Consider the following 21,183-nt stretch of genomic DNA (forward strand, 5'->3'; position numbering starts at 1 on the left):
AAAACAATGTATCATAATATGAACTTTCATTTTTATTGATGAATTAATATACTTTTTCTAGTACAATATGATTTATTTTCTTTTTGTATAGATATTTTTTCGCATATAATATCATTATGAATTCGATATTTTGGTAAGAATTTTTAATAAATAACTCCTTAATTTCAATCGATTCATATAAACAATAGAGATAGGTTTAAAATGCTAATTATTTTCTCTAAAACCAAGAAAAGGAGATCTTGATATATTATGTATAGAGATAAATATCAGTAGGAGGGAAACAATGGAATGTTGTCTAGTGGACAATCATATTTTAAAGGTGGTGTGTGCAACCACTAATTACTAGTTTCATATACGTATAAACACTCTTTAAAAAATAAAGAAAACGTCGAGCATATTGTAGACACATAAAAATACCAGATTTGGAGTCCTCCTAAAGCCTCCAGGTACTATGGGTGCTATGTGTGCCAATTAGTATACCCCATAACTTATTACATCTTTAATTAACAATGTTCTTTTCAGAAATACAAACACTTTTCTCCTCTGTTGAAACCGTACCGCTGTTTTCTTATGCACGTTCTAACATCCATCTAGATATTTGTTCTACCCTATTACGTGCTATTAAATTCTTGTTAATTAAACTTGTATCGATCTATTTTTTTTTTTGGCTTTTAAGTTGATCGCACATATATAAATATGAAATGTTTAAAAGTAGTAACTAGTAGTCTAATGTGATCAAAGGAACATCCTCATACATATATATATATATATATATATATATATATGTAGGGGGATTAAGATAAATATTACTCGATTAAAAGATACGTTATTAAGGTAATGCGGCCCGAGAAATTTAAAACCAGTTGTTTTATTTCAAGAAGAAGTTAGTTGTCTTGTTTCTAAGTGAAGTCAAGGGACTTCTTGATATTTGATATTGCATTTGGCTTCGAACTACTAATATTTTGAATTTCACTGGTTACTTCTTTAACTAAGATGAATCTAATCTTGAGTCTGACTAACAACAAAATCTTCCCCGAGACTCTCCCTTGAACGATGCTCATCCGCCTAACTGGCTTGCTTTTGCAAAAACAAAGGCCTATAAATGTGTGCATATCCGCCTAAATCTCCCTTTGATGATGAACGTGAAAATTTAGTTGCTCTTTTGAAATAAAACATTCGAGAGAATGAAGAATTATGAAATGAAGCTGAACCCCGCCAAGTGATTGTTCGAACTCACTTCGAGGAAATTTCTTGGATATATGATATTGCACAAATTAATTGAAGTTAACTAGGAATAGATATGATTGATACTTGAGAAGCCATCACTGAGAAATAAGAAGGATATACAAAAGCTTACTGGAATATTGGTCGCTCTCAATAGATTCATCTCGTGTGATTTTAATAGATGCAAACCATTCTTTAAAACTCTGCACAAGGTAGAAATAAGCAAACAGTGAACTTCACATTTGAGCGAACTTATTGGGAGAAATTACACACAGTCCAAACTAGTCAAACTCGTAAAAGACTACAAATTACACAATCACAACATACCATTCCGGACTACTATATTAAGAGAAAATCTGTAGAGATAAATGAACTATAAGCAACATACCAGTAACTCGGGAACACACTTGACATCATCAATTGATCTGCCATTAAATCTATACTTTCTTTGAAAAATTCTTTCATTCCTTTACATCTACGCAAACTATTAAATAGTAAAAGGGTTCAATATTTGTACTATTTGATTCAACCAAGAACACACGATAAGAAAATTCTAATAATACTTAGAAAAGTGGAAAAGGAAATATAAAGCCTTGTTGTCATCCTCCTCCGCCCTCTCTCCTCTTTCCTCTTCTCTCTAACAGTTATTTTCCTTCATCTTCTACAATCCTCTCCGGCTAACTTTCATAATGCACTGTGAGTAGTTCAATCTACATGTGTTGATTCCTAAGCTAGGGGAACTTTGAAATGGGAGAAACTGATAAGTGCACAAGATTTGACTGAACTTATGGTGATTGTGAGGGAATAAAATAAATTTCTAAACTTCTTTTCTTTGGTTTTGGATAAGTTAATTCATTTTTCCTTTATAACTAAAATCATATGCATTTGACATCCTATTTTCATTCCTCTTTCTTTTCAAACATATTTCTGGATTTGATTTCATGTTTCTCGATTTATTGCATATTTAGTATCTATTAAAAACCCAAAATAGATCGACAAAGGATTCATTCATATTACAGATAAAAAGTAGAAGAGAAACCAAAGGAGAACTAATAATACATAAAACTTATACTTTAAAACATTAGGACATGATTTAGAGAGATGTGTAGTAATTATACTTTCACTAGAATTCGATCCCTTCTGCTAAATCCCCCTGTTCCATCTTCTCATAGTGATTCTTACCCCTCTTCTTTAGATACTGTATTTCTCTCTTCTGAACGTAGTAATAATCGGATCCGAAAGGAATTTCCTTAATATAAATCTGAGCATCTAGAGATATCCCCTTCTATATCTTAAACTGAATAACCTTTTTAGCTTTAGACCCGAATTTGTTTTTCTCTTCTTGCTTGAGGTTGCAATATGCTAGGTACTGAGCCTGAAGGAAAATCTCTCTGAAGCATTTTGCACACTGATAATAATGAATCCGATGGAGATGATTTTCTCTGCATCGCATGATTCTAGTAGATGATACCAATGCATCCTTTGGAACTTGGCTATGATCACAGTTCATTCTGCTTTTTGTTTTCAATCTCTAAATATTTTGTTTCTTGTTATTTTCGTTGTGGTTTGGGATCTCCTTGTTTTGGAGATATTTATTTAACCTTGTCATTGATGAACTCTTAAAAGATCATTAATGCCATCCTTATCTTCCCCTACTAATTTTATGTCTGTGTCGCTTCTTCTGGTTTGTGATGTCTAGAGTCTTTGAATCTAGAGTAACTACGGTGGGTCTAATATGTTTTGATCTTCTAAAAATTAATTGTATCCAAATTTAGATTTGATCTCCTTTAATTTCTCTTTAATAGACATAGAAGGAAAACCTTTACTGTTTTAACAATTAATAGAAACAAAGCCCCCTTATCAAAGTTGTTAGTAAGGAATAAGTTTTTGGAAAGTAGAAAAACAAGACTTAACTTAACAATAGAACTGAACAAAATCACAACAAGATACATGGCAGATAGATCATTACATTCAAATAATTACAAATCCTAGTTTTCTTCTACCTTCTTTATGGCATGTGGCCTTCTTTAAAATTAAAAGAGAAAACAATGTAACATCCATCTTTGCATGTGCTTACCCGACTCTATAAGTCTGAATATCAACCTTTAGTCTAAAAAGTTATTTCTCCCCTTGCTTCTGCAGCTTCAGCGGCCTCATACTTTCCTTTGCCCTTGTTCCAATTGTACCTTGATTCTATCTTGAGTGCGTAACCATAGTCAAAACCTTGAGGCATCTCGCTATAGAGTATAGTAGCATCAATTGGTATTCCTTGCTTGATCTGATTCTCAGTTGCTGCCCTAATCTCTTCTCCAAGCTATCCTTTATCTCTGGCCTTAGATTGCAGTAAGCCAAATACTTAACCTGGTGTGCATACATAAATAAATCAGTACCCCACAAATAACAAAAATAGTAATGCAACCTATGCAGATGATCTTCCCTGCACCGCATAACCCTTGTCGTTGAAATAGGAGCTCTTTCAGGAACTGTGTTATGATTGCTAGCCATCTTGCGAATTTCTTTAGTCTTCTTCTGTTTAGTTTGTTTATTTGGATGAAAAACAACTCTTTTTATACTAGTTTACGGATAAGTACCTATTAATGTTTGTGTATAGCCTTCTCTTCTCCCTTATTCCAATGCCTCATCTCAGTTTCTCTTCCTATTCTTGGTCTCTCTCTGATTTAAATCTCTTAGCAGCTGTGGCACGTCTTCTCTCTTAATGAGACTTGATATTTCTGTAATATTTCTTTCTATGTTTCTGTTTAGTATTACCTATAAAACATAGGAATCTAAAACACAAGAATAATAATTTAGGAAGTCCGATATGGGCTTAGATACACGCAAATTAAGCTCATATTCTTTATCTGATGGTCTAAAACTCATACAAAATTAGGTGCATTAAATGGTTGCCTAGTGAACTAGTATATGTAAAAAACCGTTTCTTTTCTTAGATGTGCCATAGATTAGATAAAGATCACTACTCTTAATTCTAATTTATTTTTTCAAATTTGACTTCATCTCTCTCGACTTCTGCTTTTGTGTTGCACCTGTTAAAAGTCACTTTTTTATCCTTGTTTTGGTTGGGGTTGTGTACTTGTCTTGATAGTATCCCCTTTAGTATGTATTGTAAATCCTCTACCTTGATCCCTATTCAATCTTCCTGATCATAGATGTGACCTTACTAAAACACATAGGCTGGTATCTCCCAAAATTTGGCTAGTCAATTTTTTTTTCTTATCCCTCCTACATGGGTTATAACAAAATTTAAAAATTTCCGTTGTCAACCTCCCATTGGTTAGAATTAAGGTTACTTTATTTCGATCTTTGTTTCATTCACGGGTGCTGATATCCTAGGCCGTTGTGCAATTTGCATCCTTTCTTCCCTTTATTTAGTCTGCCATTCTCCTCTCAGCTACCATTCCTTTACTTCCTGTTTCTCTCTTCTTCTTCTTGCAATGAGTGAACCTTTCAACCTCTATAAACATCTTAGTGGTCTTTCTCTAGCTCAAAGACTAGCCAATCACAGTACTAATATCGGTCTTCTTCCTACCCCTCCTTCCTTTATTAGAGATTATGGGATCAAAGATCACAGTATTCTTACTAGGGTTTTCTCAACTGAGATTCTTCACCAATGGGAAGTTAGGGGAGCACTAAATAACTTTTGGGGGAATCATATTATTTTCCAAATTAGGGAAGTAGATCCAAACATGTTTATTATCTCTTTTAGAAATAAAGAAGATTTTTACTAGATATCATCTAATGGACCATGGTATCCATTTGGCAATGTACTTGCTGCTACAACAGCTTTTCAAGGAATGAAAATATCTACTGACTTAGTTAAAGAAATTCCGATATGAGCTTCTATCTCAAACCTTAAATGCGAACATCGTAGTGAAGAGATGCTAGGATTAATATCAAGTAAGGTAGGACATGTTTCTAGAATATGTAAAGGATCTGAGACACCAAACTGTAATCCTAGAATTCTCCTTTGGGTAAATATTAAGAAACCTCTTGTTCATCATCTGCTAGTTAAAGTAAGACGTTACCCTGTCACTTCCATTTAATTCAACTTCATTAACCTACCCTCAAAGTTTTGCTCTCACCGTCTGCGATTAGGACACAAAGTAGGAAAATGTGCACTGCTTCATGGAAGACCTCTTGAATACATTTATGATATCACAGTCGACTCTCCGTACCCAAGTGATGATACGAATTGGTTAAACGATGTCCTAGTACAAGTTTGGAATCCTAAAGACAATTTTGATCATAATGGCATACCAGTACCCGTGCAAGACTATTTAAACCAGCCTGGTGTGAGAGAAACTTTTCATGATATTTTTAGAACCTATGTTGATGAAGAACCTGCATTGCAATGTGATAGGCATGCAATTCTAACTAGTACTCAAACTCATCCATTTAATTCCTATGAAGTTTTAGGACCTTTTATCATTAATGAATCTGGATCTTCTAATGAAGATATTCCGCTGGCATCTACTTCCGTTCTTGGTAAACGTACCTTCCCGTTTAACTTGCCTGAAAACTATATCCCGTTACCTTCTTCTTCTGATGAATCGCTCTGATACGCTAACTCAGAAACGTTCCGGGTTCTGGCGGAATCGGAATCGGAATCCGGTGCTATTGCTAGTCTTGAAGCGGGTTCGGAGCAGGACCTGGACATACTGATTCAAGTAAATAGCTCTCCAATTAGGTCAATCAATGAGAATTCATATGGGGTTAATAGAAGACTATCCTTCTCTTCTCTTGTTTTGGGAAGAAATTCTCTAGAATCCCTAACTGTTCCTGCTTTACATGTGAGCTCTTCTATTAGATCTCCTATTTTCTTTGATCATAAAATTTGCATTGCATCATCTTTTCAAACACTTGTAACTCAGCCAAAATCATCTTTCAAAATTTCAGTATCTGATTTCCTCTCTTCATCATCTTGTGAAAACCTTTGCTCCATTTCCTCTCAAGACGGAAAAATGTTTACAATCAATCAATATGAGTCAAATATAACTGACAATCTTGCAAGTTCAAGCACTTATCAGCCAATTCCTTTCCCTGAATTAGTCCCCTCAATGCAACAGGATGAGACACAGGTACCTCTCTTTCATAATATTTCAATTACATTTATAAGTCCTTTAATTCTATACATATCTGCTTATATTAGCTTTAAAATTTCTCATTTGCTAGTTTTACTTTTATATATCTGAGTCTGAATGCTTTTGAATGCTTGTATTACTCCTCTTGATTTGCTATAGGTAACATTTTAAACTCAACCTTTCTGTTATTTTTAGCATTATGAAAATTCTTGCCTGGAATGTGCAAGGATGTAGGAACCCCTTAACACAAAATCACCTAAATAACCTTCTTAATAAAGAAAAACCAAAAATCCTATTTATATCTGAAACTAAAAATAAAAGAACACTTTTTAAAAAGCTAGTTTCATCCTTCCCTAATTACCACATAGTTGACTATAGTTTCTGCAGGAGGATTAGTTGTAGCCTGGATAAATGGTTTCCATTTTAAAATTGTGCAATGGAATATTAATATGATTAATATCATTGTCAAAACTTCATTTGATACCGAAAATGGGTCTTAACATGTTTTCATGGCAGTCCATATCCAACAAATAGACACATAGCTTGGGACTTCTTAGAAGAAATTAGTAAACAAGTGTCCCATAGAATGATGCCTTGGATTGTAATAGGAGATCCCAACATGATTTTCAACCAATCAGAAAAATTAGGAGGATTACCCTTTAACAAAAATAATAGTGAATACTATGCTAATATCTTTGAAAGATCATGACTATATGACGTAGGCTATATGGTAATGACTACACATGGTACAATCATAGGGAAGGAAATCAAAATATACATGAAAGACTAGATAAGGCAGTGATCAATTCAGATTGGCACTCTCGATTCCCAAATGCTTCCCAATCACATTTGGTAACAGTAAGATCAGATCATTTCCCAATTATGTTATCTTTAGATTCTCAAACATCTAAAACTGATTGGGTCTTTAAATTTTATGACACCTGGCTGAAAGACTTATCCTGCTTACAAGTCATTCAAGGTTCTTGGAAGGACTCTAATAAGTTAGAAGCTTCAACTTGTCTAGTACATAACCTTAAACAGGTAGGGATAAATCTAGCTGATTGGAAAAAAAATATTTTTGGTCTACCTTTTAAAAAAATCAATAAACTTCTTAAGGAGAAATTACAAGAACTAAAATCCCTTTATGACACTCAAGAAGCCATATCCAAACAACAATCCAGAGACAACATAATCAATTTAGGAGAAAGGAATACCAAATACTTTCATACTATCACTTTGAGAAGAAGAAAATGGAACACAATCCTAAGTTTAACTAAAGACAGGAAAGAAATTCACCAGTCTTTAACTTCTTACTTTCAATCTACTTTCTGTGAGGCCTCTTCAGAAGTGGAGTTATCAAATCCTATTTTTAAAGATATCCCGGCCACTATTTCCACATATGACAATGATAGAATTCTAGTTATCCCATCTAAAGAGGAAATTTTCTTAGTTCTCAAAAACATGAAACCTAACAAATCACCAGGAACTGATGGCTTCCCAGTTAGTTTCTTCATTCATAACTGGAATTTGTTAGGAACTCAAGTTACTGATACAATCCAAGAGTTCTTTAAAGAAAAAGTTATGAACCCAGACCTAGACATAACACATCTCTTTCTCATTCCTAAACTAAAAAAATTCTAAGAAGCTTAGTCAGTTCAGGCCAATTGGCCTATGCAATACTATTTACAAAGTCATTTCTAAACTAATATCCAACATAATCAAACCAACCTTAGAAAAAATAATATCCCCATTCCAATCAGCTTTCCTATCTTCTAGACAGATATCTGACAACATCATAGTAGCTCATGAGATCATACACCCCTTTAAAAAGAAAAAGGTTAAAACAGGAGGCCTAGGAATCAAAATAGATATGTCCAAATCTTTTGATAGGGTTAATTGGAGTTTTCTTTTAAATGCTTTAAAAACTTTTGGATTCAATGATGAGGTGTGCAAACTAATAGAACAATGTATTTCAACAACTTCCATTGTTGTTCTGCTGAATGGTAGCCCTGGTGAAACCATCAAACCTACTAGAGGTCTTAGACAGGGTAACCCACTCTCACCCTATCTTTTTATTATTTGTATGGAAATTTTCTCTAGGCTCTTGCTAATACAGGATCATAAAAAAACCCTGCATGGTGTTAAAATCGCCCTTAAAAGTTAGTCTATTTCTCATCTTTTTTTTGCTGATGATTGCCTTCTTTTTGTGAAAGCAGACTTAGTGGAATGTAGAAACCTACTATACACAATAGCAACCTTTAGTAAAGTGTCTGTACAAGTTATAAATTTTGAAAAATCGGGAGTTTTTTCTGAAAGAAAGTAGAACCTAAACATCAAAGGATGATATCCAAACTACTAAAAATAAAACATATCAACCTTAAAGACCCATATTTATGAGCCCCTATGTTCATGGAAAAATCAAAAATAAAAACTTTCACTCCTATTTTAGAGAGAATGAAATCTAAATCCAAAGGTTGGAAGAGTCTGGTGCTTGCTCAACCCTGTAGATTTGTACTCAATAAAGCAGTTCTTTCTAGTATTCCATCTTACTTAATGGGGTGCTTCTTGCTTCCTAAAAATATAACCAATAAAATAAATGTCATACAGAGAGACTTCTGGTGGGGAAAAGAGGCTGGAGGGAGGGGTTTTTATCCCAAAGCTTGGCATAACCTTTGCAAACCTATTCTTAAGGGAGGTCTAGGCTTCAGAGATGCTAGAAAATTTAACTTGGCTATGATAGCCAAAATAGCTTGGAGACTGTTAAAAAAGCCTAATGCATTATGGGTCAAAACTTTGAGCCCAAAATATTTCAGAAATAAATCACCTTTTAGGTCTAAAGTTAACTCTAGAAGCTCTTGGACTTGGAGATGCATTAAACAAGGACTAGAATTAGTACAAAAATATAGTATGTGGGAAGTAGGAAATGGCCAAGACATAAACATTTGGGAAGATAATTGGATTCCTGGATTAACCCAAAATCTGCTATATCTAAAAAACTCCAGTAACTGTAATCTTGTTAAAGTATCTGATTTGATTGATTTTGAAACTGCCTCTTGGGAATTTACACTTATTTCCTCTACCTTTCCTAGTAGCATTGTTAACAAAATTAAAGAAATTCACCTGTTTAGAAATCCCAATCATGAACTTAGGAAAGACTAAATAAGGTGGACACTAACCAAATCAGGAGAGTTTTCTGTTAAATCTATGTATAGCAAACTAAATGAAAGTAGTTTGGATATAACCAGTCTATCCTTACCCGAATATTTCTGGAGATCTCTCTGGAGAATCAATATCTCTGAAAGAATTAAACTCTTTTTGTGGAAATGTTTACAAGATACTCTTCCCACTAATGCTAAGCTCTACGGAAAAGTAAAAGATGTTTCCCATATCTGTACTATGTGTAAGAATGATATTGAAACTACAGAACACCTACTATTCCACTGTCCTTATGTTGTTTCTATTTGGAATTCTGCCCCTAACCCTGTCTCTTTGAACATTGATCAATCTAAAACAATTCTAGATCTTTGCAAGACTTGGATGTCTAAACCTAGGCAAGATATTTCATTAAAAATCCTCCTCACAAAAATGTGGTTCATTTGGAAGGAAAGATGTGACAGAATTTTTGAAAACAAAACTAAGGACAATACTGCTTTAAACTTATTAATCTTAAGACATATTGAGTTTTGGTCCACAAAAAAGGAAGTATTCCTAAAATTAAGCAGAGAAAGAAAAACAGTTTCACATAGAAAGCTCCAAGCACTGGAAACTTGAAGTTTAATGTTGATGCTACCTGGACTTCTAATTCTTTACCATCAACTAATGCCTTTATATTGAGAAGTGAAACAGGAGATTGTGAAGGAGGAAAGGCAGGAACTGCAGCAGGTATCAACCCACAAGAAGCAGAAGATATATGAGTCTGACAAACAGCTACTTGGGCCAAAGAAGAGCAGATCAGGAATTTTAGCATTGAGGGAGACTATGAAAATATCTTTAACTACATAAATGGCCAGAAAGCTGATATCTCTTGGAAAGCAAAAGCGTATATGCGGGAAGCTCACAGATTAGCTCATCTTTGTCACAACTTTTTTGGGTTTTGTCTTTGTTCCTAGACTAGGAAATCAAGTGACAGATAACATAGCAAAATTTGCAGAAAATGTAAAGGAAACAACTCTTAATAGATAAATCTAATATTGGAAGCTCCTCAAGTCCCATATTAGATGGCTCTACTTCTTTTGTAATCTTGACTCTTTCAGAGTCTTAGTTTCTATACAATGCCTTATTTAAAAAAAAAAAAAAAACCTTGTTGTCATTTGTTAAGTATCAATCATCAACTACTCTGATTCACATCCACCGGAGATGGATGCTCAATTCCCAAACAGATGCCATCAATAGACACCCACCCATGATGCCACGCAAACCATATTTTAGGAGGTTGGCGCCCCCCAGACCCCGTTGTGCAACTTTTTTTAAAAATCTTTTATCTAACAAAATTGTATTATGGATTTTTGCACTGTCGGAGTCGCCCTTTCTCAGCTTTGTGGGATGTTCGGGATTGCTCTACTGTGCGTGTTACACGTTGTTTGTTAGGCATATGCTACGCATCACGCGCATATTAACATTTGCGACTCGATTTTAGTTACCTTTCATCAGCTCTTTCTTCCCTTCGGATTCTCTCTCTTCTCTGTAACATTTATTTTCTTACTCATCATACCAATTAGATATTTATATAAGACCGCCATTTTTTATTTCTTTCTCTCTCCGTTTATTTTCCTCATATCTATCAAATCAGAATTTCAGATCAGATCTCTCTCTATATCGGATCCACAGTAAGTTTTTCGCTTCATAAGATCTCATCTCATTTTGTTTCGTTCAATATCTCCTTCTATCTGAATGCCTACAATTTTCGATTCTATTCTAGATATTCTTCGTGGAAATTGAATCTGATTAACATTAGGGACCAAATTAGATACAATTCCAAGTTTGGTAATCGTTGTTTGGATTGAATATTGAAGAATTTGATCAATTTATGTTAAATAATATTTTGAACGCGAAAATCTGATTGAGTTTTAGTTGAAATTGTGAGGTAAACTTGTTCTTTTCAGTAGCAGTAGATCAAGGTTTTTGGTTAAGATGTTGGTTTTTCTGTTGAACTTAGTTGAAAACTTGTTAATGATGTTCACATTTGAAATTTAATCAGTTTTGCCTATATTGATTTGTAGGATAGGATTCTTTTGAATCAGCCAGTATAATGATCTTGACTATTGAAGTGAATTTTGAACCATCCTAGGGTTTAATAGTATATTAGTATTGATTGGTTCGCATATCAATTCGTATATCAGCTTAGAACATAAAATTGTTTTCAGGCTCCTTTTGCTGTTGAGTTGGTTAATAGGAATGTATCAGTCAGATTATAATCGATCAAAATTTTTATCTACTTTTATTACTTCCTGTTATGATTATTGACTGTTTGAATGTTTTGGATATAGCTTGAAGATGGTTGCTCCAATCGACATGGAGGAGGGTTCACTAGAGATCGGAATGGGTAAGCTGACTCTCATGTTAGATTTTTTGTGAATTTGGATTGTTGGAAACTAGGACACACATATTGCATTTCTCAAGTTTACACACCTGAGCTCCCTAGTTATTGATCCATTGGCAAGTCAATTTTGTTATTGTCCTCAACAATAGGAAAAGAGGGGAATTTTTTTTTTTTTTAATTATAAGAGAGAAGGATTCATACTGTTACTGTAGTTGGAAGTTTATTACATCTATAATTATGTATGTAACTGGTTGAAACATACTGATGTTCGTTCATGTTGGTGTACTTTGATCAGCATATTGAATTTTTTTCCTCTTTATAATTATTGCAGAGTATAGAACTGTCTCTGGAGTAGCAGGACCACTTGTTATCTTAGAGAAAGTTAAGGTAGGTTATCTCTCTTCTTTGCCTATTTTGATGGTTATGCAATTTTTCTACATTGGGTGCTATTTTAATGTAGGTTATGCAAGTGATCTTATACCATTTTTTCTTTTCTTTTTCAGGGTCCTAAATATCAGGAAATTGTTAATATCCGTTTGGGAGATGGTACAACCAGACGTGGTCAAGTTCTAGAAGTTGATGGGGAGAAAGCTGTTGTGCAGGTTATCCTAAATCATGCTTTTTCCACCATCTCATAATGGTCCCGTGTTAACGGGGCTTTGAATTTTTAACTTAGACATGTTTCTGATTGTAGATTTTACGTATCTTTTTGGCCAGGTGTTCGAGGGAACATCAGGAATTGACAACAAGTACACAACTGTGCAATTCACAGGAGAAGTGAGTTACTGATTTTTTTGGTCTTTACATGTGTGGATTTCTTGTGATTTTCGCACTCTACAGCTTCGTCGTTGCTTTCTTTTGTGTAAAGATTGCACAGACCACAGAGTAGCTATAAACATTAAAAGTAGCATACCAATGATGCCTTTTAAGTAGCGACATGGGCTCAGATGCACAGTTGAATGTTTAAATGCATATACTTATTTCGTGTTCCTTGTTTTCTTTAGTTTCCTCTAGCGCTGATGTATTATTTTATGAAATTATATCTCCGTGGCTTTGCCGTGAAAGCTTAAAAGGAAATGGGAGCTATGCGGTTGGTTTTCACTTTCTCTTTAACAAAATTTCTTTTTTAGGTTCTTAAAACTCCTGTCTCTCTTGATATGCTTGGACGGATTTTTAATGGATCCGGGAAACCCATTGATAATGGACCCCCTATTCTCCCCGAGGCTTACCTGGATATTTCTGGTGAGTCATTAGAGGAATGCTGAATTATTTACATTCAGATCGTGAAACAACAGTGCATCTATAATTTTTGTGAATGTCTATCTTCCTTTTTCAGGGAGTTCCATTAACCCAAGTGAACGAACCTATCCAGAGGAAATGATCCAGACTGGAATATCAACAATTGATGTCATGAATTCCATTGCTCGAGGGCAGAAGATACCTCTGTTTTCTGCTGCCGGTCTTCCTCATAATGAAATTGCTGCACAGATTTGTCGTCAAGCTGGTCTTGTGAAACGATTAGAGAAAAAAGAAAACCTTCTGGAGGTAGTTGCTTGTTACTGAAAGTTATAACCATAACTATAAGAGGTGTTGAATATATGATTCACTAACATCGTTCAAAATGACATGTGGTACTTTCATGTCAACATGCAAATATTAGTTCATTAGTTAAAAGTGAATCATAAGATATAACGCTGCTGTCAAGTTTTGTTGCTCCAAATATCAAATATCAAAATCTGTTTATAAGCTTTCTAGTTTTTTTTTTCTGCATTCATTCTTTTAACGGGATCTAGTATCTTATGGGTGATCTTTCTACTTAAAATTTGAATTCACAGGACGCGGAAGAAGACAATTTTGCCATCGTGTTTGCAGCTATGGGAGTGAACATGGAAACAGCACAATTCTTCAAACGTGATTTTGAGGAAAATGGATCGATGGAGAGAGTTACCCTTTTCTTAAACTTGGTATGTGTTAACATGGTATTATCGTGGTATAAATGTTTCTATTTAGTACTCAGTAAATTGAAGTTATTAGTTAGTATGTGTTCTATCTTCTCTTCTTTTTTTAATTTTTTTTTTATATGGAGTTAACTTGTTAACAAAGCAGTTGCCTTTTTTTCTTTTCTTGTGCAGGCAAATGACCCAACCATTGAGCGTATTATTACCCCTCGAATTGCTCTCACCACAGCTGAATACTTGGCTTATGAGTGCGGGAAGCATGTTCTGGTTATCCTAACAGATATGAGTTCTTATGCAGATGCTCTTCGTGAGGTAATGAGCTGCTCTGTTCTTTTATTATTCAGTTGGGTCTCGCTGAAGAGAATGAGAAAACGAGAAACTCCTAGTACTTGTAGCATACAAATGGATGGAGGATTATAATTCGTATTGAATGATAAACCCCCACGAGAAAGTAAATTCCCGTAGTGTGACACCCATGAATTGCAGATAAAATGTCACGACGAGATTCTTCTTTAATCTTCTCCTCCGAAATTGAGTTGGTGCAGCTATGTTATTGTGCATAGTATCAAGGTTGCACCAGTTAGTCTCTAGTCTGAGGCATACTGCTAGGTATTCAAACAAGAGTAGGTAGTGTATTCATCTGTATATAAAATTAAACGGACATCATACTTCCTTTTCTCCTAGAATTGGCATTTATAAAAGATGTTTGTAATTGGGGCACCTGTTTCAATGTATAACATGTGAAGGACACAAGTCTTGGGGGACTTTAACTTTTTTGGTTATTATCAAGTTCTCAAGTATCCTCGTATAGTACCATTCAAACTAATCTTATCCAAATAACATTCTATGTCTATGAATATGATAAGTTTACATCATGGTGCAGGTATCTGCTGCTCGTGAAGAAGTGCCTGGAAGACGTGGTTATCCTGGGTATATGTATACTGATCTGGCGACAATCTATGAGCGTGCTGGACGTATTGAAGGAAGAAAGGGATCCATCACTCAAATCCCCATTTTAACTATGCCAAACGATGGTACTGTCACGACATAATTTCTTGTTTACTCTACCTCTCTAACCATGCATTGTTGTTGACCAGTTCCTTTTTTTTTGTATTCACCAGATATTACTCACCCCACACCGGATCTTACGGGTTACATTACAGAGGGGCAGATTTATATTGATAGACAGCTCCACAATCGACAGGTGAAGTAGTACATTTGGGATTTCTTATATTAGTATTATAGTTGGGAGTGATGTATAAAGAACAATTTGGAATGGAGGGTGTTGCAAAGAGAATTACATAGCAGTGTCGGAAATGTAACTGTACAAGTTAGTTCGAGTTCCATTAAACAACCGTCCGATTGTATAAGTATTATTTGGCACTATTTTCGCACATGCCATTTTAAGGATATTTACTTTCTTCACTGAACATTGTCTTATCGTTTTGTTCTACAGATTTACCCACCAATCAATGTTCTCCCATCACTCTCACGATTGATGAAGGTAGTTTATTTCAACTTCTTAAGTTTTACTTGAGCTTGGGGGCCTCTCAGGAAATAAATATTAGGGGGGGGGGGGGGGGGAGATTAACTATACTACTTTTTATCCTTGCAGAGTGCTATTGGAGAGGGTATGACTCGTCGAGACCATTCTGATGTGTCTAACCAGGTCAGTTACTCGAAAAAGCAAATGCCAGGTCACCTTAATTTAAACATACACATTCAGCTTGACTGATGCTGTTGATTATTTAAACAGTTATATGCAAATTATGCTATTGGAAAGGATGTCCAGGCAATGAAAGCTGTGGTTGGAGAAGAAGCACTTTCATCAGAGGACTTGGTTCGACTCATACCCTCTTAACCTCTCTGGATATTCAGCACTTCTGTTTTAAAATTTTCTGTTATACATTATTGAACATTGCTAATGTTAACATTTATTTTTATGAACAGCTGTATCTTGAGTTCCTAGACAAATTTGAGAGGAAATTTGTGGCACAAGGAGCCTATGACACCAGAAACATTTTCCAGTCTCTTGATTTGGCATGGACACTTCTTCGTATCTTCCCTCGTGAACTCCTTCACCGTATACCAGCAAAGACCTTGGATGCATACTACAGTCGTGAAGCATCTAACTGAGATCTATGCAAAGAAAGGCTGTGAATGCCTCTACTCTTCTGTACTGTAAGTAGCATCAGTTTGAGCTCCACGTGGTTTTCTTTTGGTTCCTTTTGCCTCAACGGGAAACAGTAGCTCACCAGTCTCCTGGACGAATAAAGAGGGTGTACCCTGTTCAAGTCCTAAATTATATTTGTTATTCTAGATTTTCTTAACAACAATCATTATTTCGGCGGTGCGCTTTTTTGTAATATCTCTGTACTTATTTATCTGTGTTACCCAGGGGTCTGGGTACGGCTCATACATTCTGAAAAAGGAACAAAAAGGGGCATATATGTTATATGTGCCCTTACTGTATGTGATTCTTGTTTAGTTCCGTATACATATGACATGTATTGGTACGAGTTGGTTGCTATATATTTATGAGGGGTGCTTCCAGTTTCTGTAACTTGGTTGAAATTTGGCAGCTGCATTCTCAATTAGCCTACTTTTGAGTGTATTGTGAGTCACCATCTCTTGATTAGAGTTGGCCACTTAATTCCTCGTATGTTCTTGGCGTATTATATTCCAGACCTTAGCTGGTCCCTTGTTTGATGCCCATATCTTGAGACCCATCAAGAATATAGGACCTGGTAGTTAAGCTGTTTCAAGCTAGAAGACCTAGTATTCTACAAAGGGCCAGATTTCTAACTTCACATTTATTGTAGCTTCTCATATTCTAAAATTGTGCCTGATCCCAAATTTGGTGGTTGCTTTGAGAAACGATTTAAAGAAAACAGATTTGTGGTCTGCAAGGATTTGAAATTTGAACCACCGTCCAAAGGAAATTTTCAAAATGTGAAAGTAAACATTGATGTGAACTATGGTAAATGTTGCGCAGGTGCTCTTCTACCTACTGTCTTCTAACTAGAAATTCAGGCTAGAGGTAGTAGGTAAGATTGAGTTCGCCAGGCTTACCAACTTTGAATTTTAGCTCGAGGTTGAGAATACAGGTGAATGGGAAACAAAGAAAATGGCCAAACCAACCCATGAGCTCAAAATCCTTTATACATAATATCGTTGTATGGTACAAGTAGATCAACATGATCTTGTATGACGCTGTATGTACAGATAGTAAGGTAGGGTAGAGAGAAAAATTAGAATGTCAACGACAATGAGTGAAGAGGAACTTCCTCAAGACGCGTCGATCCAAAAACAAAAAAATATCTTCTCAATACGCATAATTTAGAAGAGTAGTAAATCGACCAAAAAAATGGAACTCTCAAGGGATAAACTTCTACAAATCTCTTCTGCATAATGGACATGAACCATGTTTGATGAGCCACTTATCGATACAAGACAGATGAAACATGTGGTTACAGTGAGGCAATCTCCGAACTGTTTCTCCCGGTTGGAGATCCTGAAAAAATAAAAATAAAAATGTCGGTGTAAATTTCTTGATACAGAATTCTACTCTATACATAAGTAGTTCTATTGAGCAGAATGCCATGCGTATTGCGCAGAATATCTTCAGCAAAACTTGCTGCATTCTAAAATTTCTACATATTGAAAGGGGGAGAGGGAGAGAATTAAGGACCTGAATGCATACAGAGCAACAAATGCAGTCTCCTGAGGCATCCACATTGTTCTTCCGTGTGATTTCAATTTTCGGAATCTTGGCAACTAAATCACCAGTTAACCCTTTGACACCACCAGTCTCAAAAATGTCTAAGACTTCTTCAAAGGTTGTTTCAGTTGAGCTCATCTGATAACAAATACCCAATTTACACAATAAAAACACTCTCTATTCGGTGATTCAAAACATTATAGGTCTAATCCAATAAGTTGCTCAAGTAGTACCTGACTCGTTACTGCACTTAGCATTGCAGGTCCCATTTGTTCCCGAACTAATTTTCCACTCAATAGGCTTCCGATCACATCAACCAAATAGAGTAGACACCCGATTCCAGTTTCGTCAGAGTGCCAAATAACAAGAGATGATTCAAAGACATCAATCGAGAAAACTGCACCGGATATAGCTCCAATTGCAGCTCCTCTAAACAAACCACTTTCTGTTTCTTGCCCTATTAAAGCTCCGGTCACCGCTCCTAGAAGAGAACCCACTGCACATAACCAAGAATTCAGCATTAGTCCATAACAAATTTTGTTAAAACAGGAACACAAAACATAAGAATCAAGAAAAAGAGACTAACCCACTGCAAAGAAGAAGATGAATATCGCTGAAAAAAGGTTTCCTAGAGCAGTAGAAACCATAGAACTGCAAATGTTTACAACTCTGTCTACCCAAACCCCAAAAGGTATAGAAGATGAAGATGATGAAGAAGAATGAGAAGAAGAAAGGTAGTAGGTGAAGAAATCCATTTTGGGTTTTACTTTAAAGAAAATGAAAACAATCAAAATTGGGAATGATCAAATGAATCTTGAGTAGTATGGTGTGTCAAATGAACCCTGAACTGCTTATAAAGAAGAAGAATAAGATACTTAGTCGTTAAGAGAAGCAAGGAAGGAAAACGAACCCCACACATGAAAAATCTCATCACATTTAATGCTTGTTGCTTCTTTAGCTTCGTCTCTAATTCAAAAAAACTCACTTTCTCTTTCTAAATGTCTGATCAACACCAGTGACTATTAAGGAATCCTGGATCAAAGAAAGAAACTTCTTTTTCTAAGTTAACTTTTTTTTTTCTTTCTTTCTTCCAAGTTCATGATTCAACAAGAATAACGTCCACCATCCACCCGTCTTTACGAGATAAAATGTTTGAATTTTGAGGAGCCAACAATTAATAATAACGCTTGATAATTATTAGAATGCATACAACTTGTAAAAGAATTAGAGTGGTGGCTACTAAAATGTGTCCGGTTTTGATGCACTTCTCATAATCATTAAAGGTGTGGAGCCAATTTAATCCAAATCAATCACTATACGTGGAAGGTTTACCAACAAATATCTATCAAGACATTTTTTTGAGTTTTGAGAGACTGGTTCTAACTTTTGTAACGTGTGGTGGGGTGTGCAAATATTAACAACATCGATGGATATGTCACAGTTTCGTCTGGTACGTAACAGATATGTCACCGTTTCATCTCGTCGTGTTAGATATGGCGCTCAATATATGGTCATTCAACTTCATAAAGCAGCCAAGACGGCCTTCACAAATACTACGACATTCATGGATATCATAGTTCTGTCTCGTCGTCATCGTAGTGCTAGATATGGCAGTCAATGTACGTATGTATAGTCATTTGACTCAGTAATGCCGCCAGGACTAGTTCAATAAGATTTAAGATGAGGATAACGGTCTACTTGAATAGTCCAGTCCCCCTTGAGACTTGGAAAATATTGGTCTCCAAATCTCCGATCCTTTTAGGACTTGTTCAAAACCAACAAAAAGGATTCCATGCTAAGATTCATTTATTTACCAGCCATGATTGTAATTTAATTACTACACTGCAAAATGCGATATTGTTTGTACGTTAGTAGTTATTAGGATTTCTTTCTTCAGTATCTTGTTAGGTCCTCCGCACAACAAACACGATATCATTCTTTCTAGAAGGGGAATGTGAGATATTTTCATCTAGTGTTGGAACATAATGATCCATTGTGGGGGATGTGAGGTTGGGTTGTCAATTACTTTTGACATTTTAGGTTCATGTCAAATTATGGTTTGATCTTAAAGTTAAATATCAAGACCTTTTTAATCCTCGCATTTTTAAGGGAGACTCCGAAAAGAATTAGGGATGACATAAAAAGATAAAAAAGGTCACCTACACATAAAATGTAGCCATTCCTTATCTCCCATTTTTTTTAAATGACCAAATTATCCTTTATAATCGGTAGATAACTTTATAATCGGAAAGCTAATCCACAATCGGGAATCAATTTAGTTTATATAACTTCCGAATATAAAGTATCCCCAAAATAAAATCCTCTATCTTTTGAATTTTGATTATCCTACAATCGGTAGTTAATAAAGTTATTTTATGTCGGATTAAAGTAGACCTTTGGCTAAAATGCTACCATAATCGGTAGTGAATTTAGGTTATTTAACTCCCGAATATAGAGTAGCCCCAAAATGAGATTTTGCAAATAATCTCTATTTTTTGGACTTTGGTTGAGCCTATAATCGGTAGTAAATGAAGGTATCCTTACTTCCGATTATATAGTAGACCTCTTTACCGAAATCCTAACATAATCGGTAGTCAAGATAGTTCATAACTACCGAATATAGAGTAGCCCCAAAATGAGATTTTGCAAAAATTCTCAATTTTTTGAATTTTGGTTGAGCCTATAATCGGTATTAAATGAGGTAAAATCCTGACTTCCGATTGTACAGTGGCTCTCTTTGCAAATATTCAACCATATTCGGTAATTAAAATAGTTCATATAACTACCGAATATATAGTAGCCCCAAAATGAGGTTTTACAAATATTTTTTTTTTTTAATTTTGGTTGAGCCTATAATCGGTAGTAAATGAGGTAAAATCATGACTTCCGATTGTACAGTGGCTCTCTTTGCAAATATTCAACCACATACGGTAGTCAAAATAGTTCACATAACTACCGAATACAGAGTAACCCAAAATGAGATTTTACAATTTTTTTTTTTTTTTGAATTTTGATTGAGCATATAATCGATAGTAAATGAATCTATCATTAACTTCCGATTAATAGTAGCCCCAAATACGCATTTAGCACAAATTTCATATCAATCGGTAGTATCTTTCCGTTACTTAACTCCCGATTTAGTATTAATACTCGGGCACAAAACAACTTCCGATTATTGAAGGGCATTAACATATTATACTATCCTTTTGGACATCCTTAACCTTGTCTATGGATTGGGAATAAAAAAGTCGCCCCTAATTCTTTTGGGGTCGCCCCTGAAAATGCCAGGTTTTTAATGAGTTAATTAACAGGGCTAAATTGGGGCCTATAGCTAGATGACAAAAAAGGTCATTATAAATCACCTACACACCACCCCTTATCAAAATAATTACCTAACTATCTATTTTACCCCTGAATAATTAGCACTAATTAATCGTATAAGGGGTTAATTTTGTTTTGGATGTGAGATTAACTAATGTTAGAGAGTTCATCAAAACACCAAACATTTTGAATTTTTTTTCGTAAATAGTACCCAGAATCGGTTTACGTTCATTCACTTGTAAACCGATTCTGGATTGGTGTTTACGAATTAACAGAGGACATCTATAATCGGTTAACGTTGACATGTTTATAATCCGATTT

The 21,183-nt window shown here is 35.1% G+C and overlaps 2 protein-coding genes across 3 annotated transcripts; one reads left to right on the forward strand and one right to left on the reverse strand.

Moving 5' to 3' along the window:
* Positions 1 to 10,992: 10,992 nt before the first annotated feature.
* Positions 10,993 to 16,383, forward strand: LOC113289010 (V-type proton ATPase subunit B2-like). 2 transcript variants are annotated; one of them, XM_026538167.1, is made up of 15 exons: positions 10,993 to 11,149; positions 11,810 to 11,865; positions 12,194 to 12,249; positions 12,366 to 12,464; positions 12,580 to 12,639; positions 12,993 to 13,104; positions 13,199 to 13,407; positions 13,698 to 13,826; positions 13,995 to 14,132; positions 14,704 to 14,854; positions 14,942 to 15,024; positions 15,277 to 15,324; positions 15,436 to 15,489; positions 15,577 to 15,660; positions 15,771 to 16,383. In XM_026538167.1, exons 2-15 carry the CDS (start codon positions 11,817 to 11,819, stop codon positions 15,954 to 15,956), a joined length of 1,458 nt encoding a protein of 485 aa, XP_026393952.1. In that variant the 5' UTR covers positions 10,993 to 11,149; positions 11,810 to 11,816; the 3' UTR covers positions 15,957 to 16,383. The 2 variants fall into 2 exon arrangements, with proteins under 2 accessions (XP_026393952.1, XP_026393953.1); XM_026538168.1 differs by lacking the exon at positions 10,993 to 11,149 and adding an exon at positions 11,271 to 11,406.
* Positions 16,384 to 16,948: 565 nt separating this feature from the next.
* On the reverse strand, positions 16,949 to 18,627 carry LOC113289011 (NEP1-interacting protein 1-like). Its single transcript, XM_026538169.1, has 4 exons — positions 18,128 to 18,627; positions 17,775 to 18,037; positions 17,512 to 17,679; positions 16,949 to 17,334 (listed from the first exon to the last, which is right to left on the reverse strand). The coding sequence occupies exons 1-4, from the start codon at positions 18,294 to 18,296 to the stop codon at positions 17,212 to 17,214; spliced, it is 723 nt and encodes a 240-aa protein (XP_026393954.1). The 5' UTR covers positions 18,297 to 18,627; the 3' UTR covers positions 16,949 to 17,211.
* Positions 18,628 to 21,183: the final 2,556 nt, after the last annotated feature.

Source organism: Papaver somniferum, chromosome 6, assembly GCF_003573695.1.
Source record: "Papaver somniferum cultivar HN1 chromosome 6, ASM357369v1, whole genome shotgun sequence".
NCBI classification, from domain to species: Eukaryota; Viridiplantae; Streptophyta; class Magnoliopsida; order Ranunculales; family Papaveraceae; genus Papaver; species Papaver somniferum.

Bases quoted from the DNA above. Each gene is read 5' to 3' on its own strand.
- LOC113289011 (XM_026538169.1), bottom strand. From the start codon at position 18,296: ATGGATTTCTTCACCTACTACCTTTCTTCTTCTCATTCTTCTTCATCA. The intron at 18,038-18,127 runs GTTAGTCTCTTT...GGTTATGTGCAG, and splicing joins CATCTTCTTCTTTGCAGTGG to TGGGTTCTCTTCTAGGAGCG. The intron at 17,680-17,774 runs GTACTACTTGAG...ATTTGTTATCAG, and splicing joins TAAGTGCAGTAACGAGTCAG to ATGAGCTCAACTGAAACAAC.
- LOC113289010 (XM_026538167.1), top strand. From the start codon at position 11,817: ATGGTTGCTCCAATCGACATGGAGGAGGGTTCACTAGAGATCGGAATG. The intron at 11,866-12,193 runs GTAAGCTGACTC...TAATTATTGCAG, and splicing joins TTCACTAGAGATCGGAATGG to AGTATAGAACTGTCTCTGGA. The intron at 15,025-15,276 runs GTGAAGTAGTAC...TTTGTTCTACAG, and splicing joins GACAGCTCCACAATCGACAG to ATTTACCCACCAATCAATGT.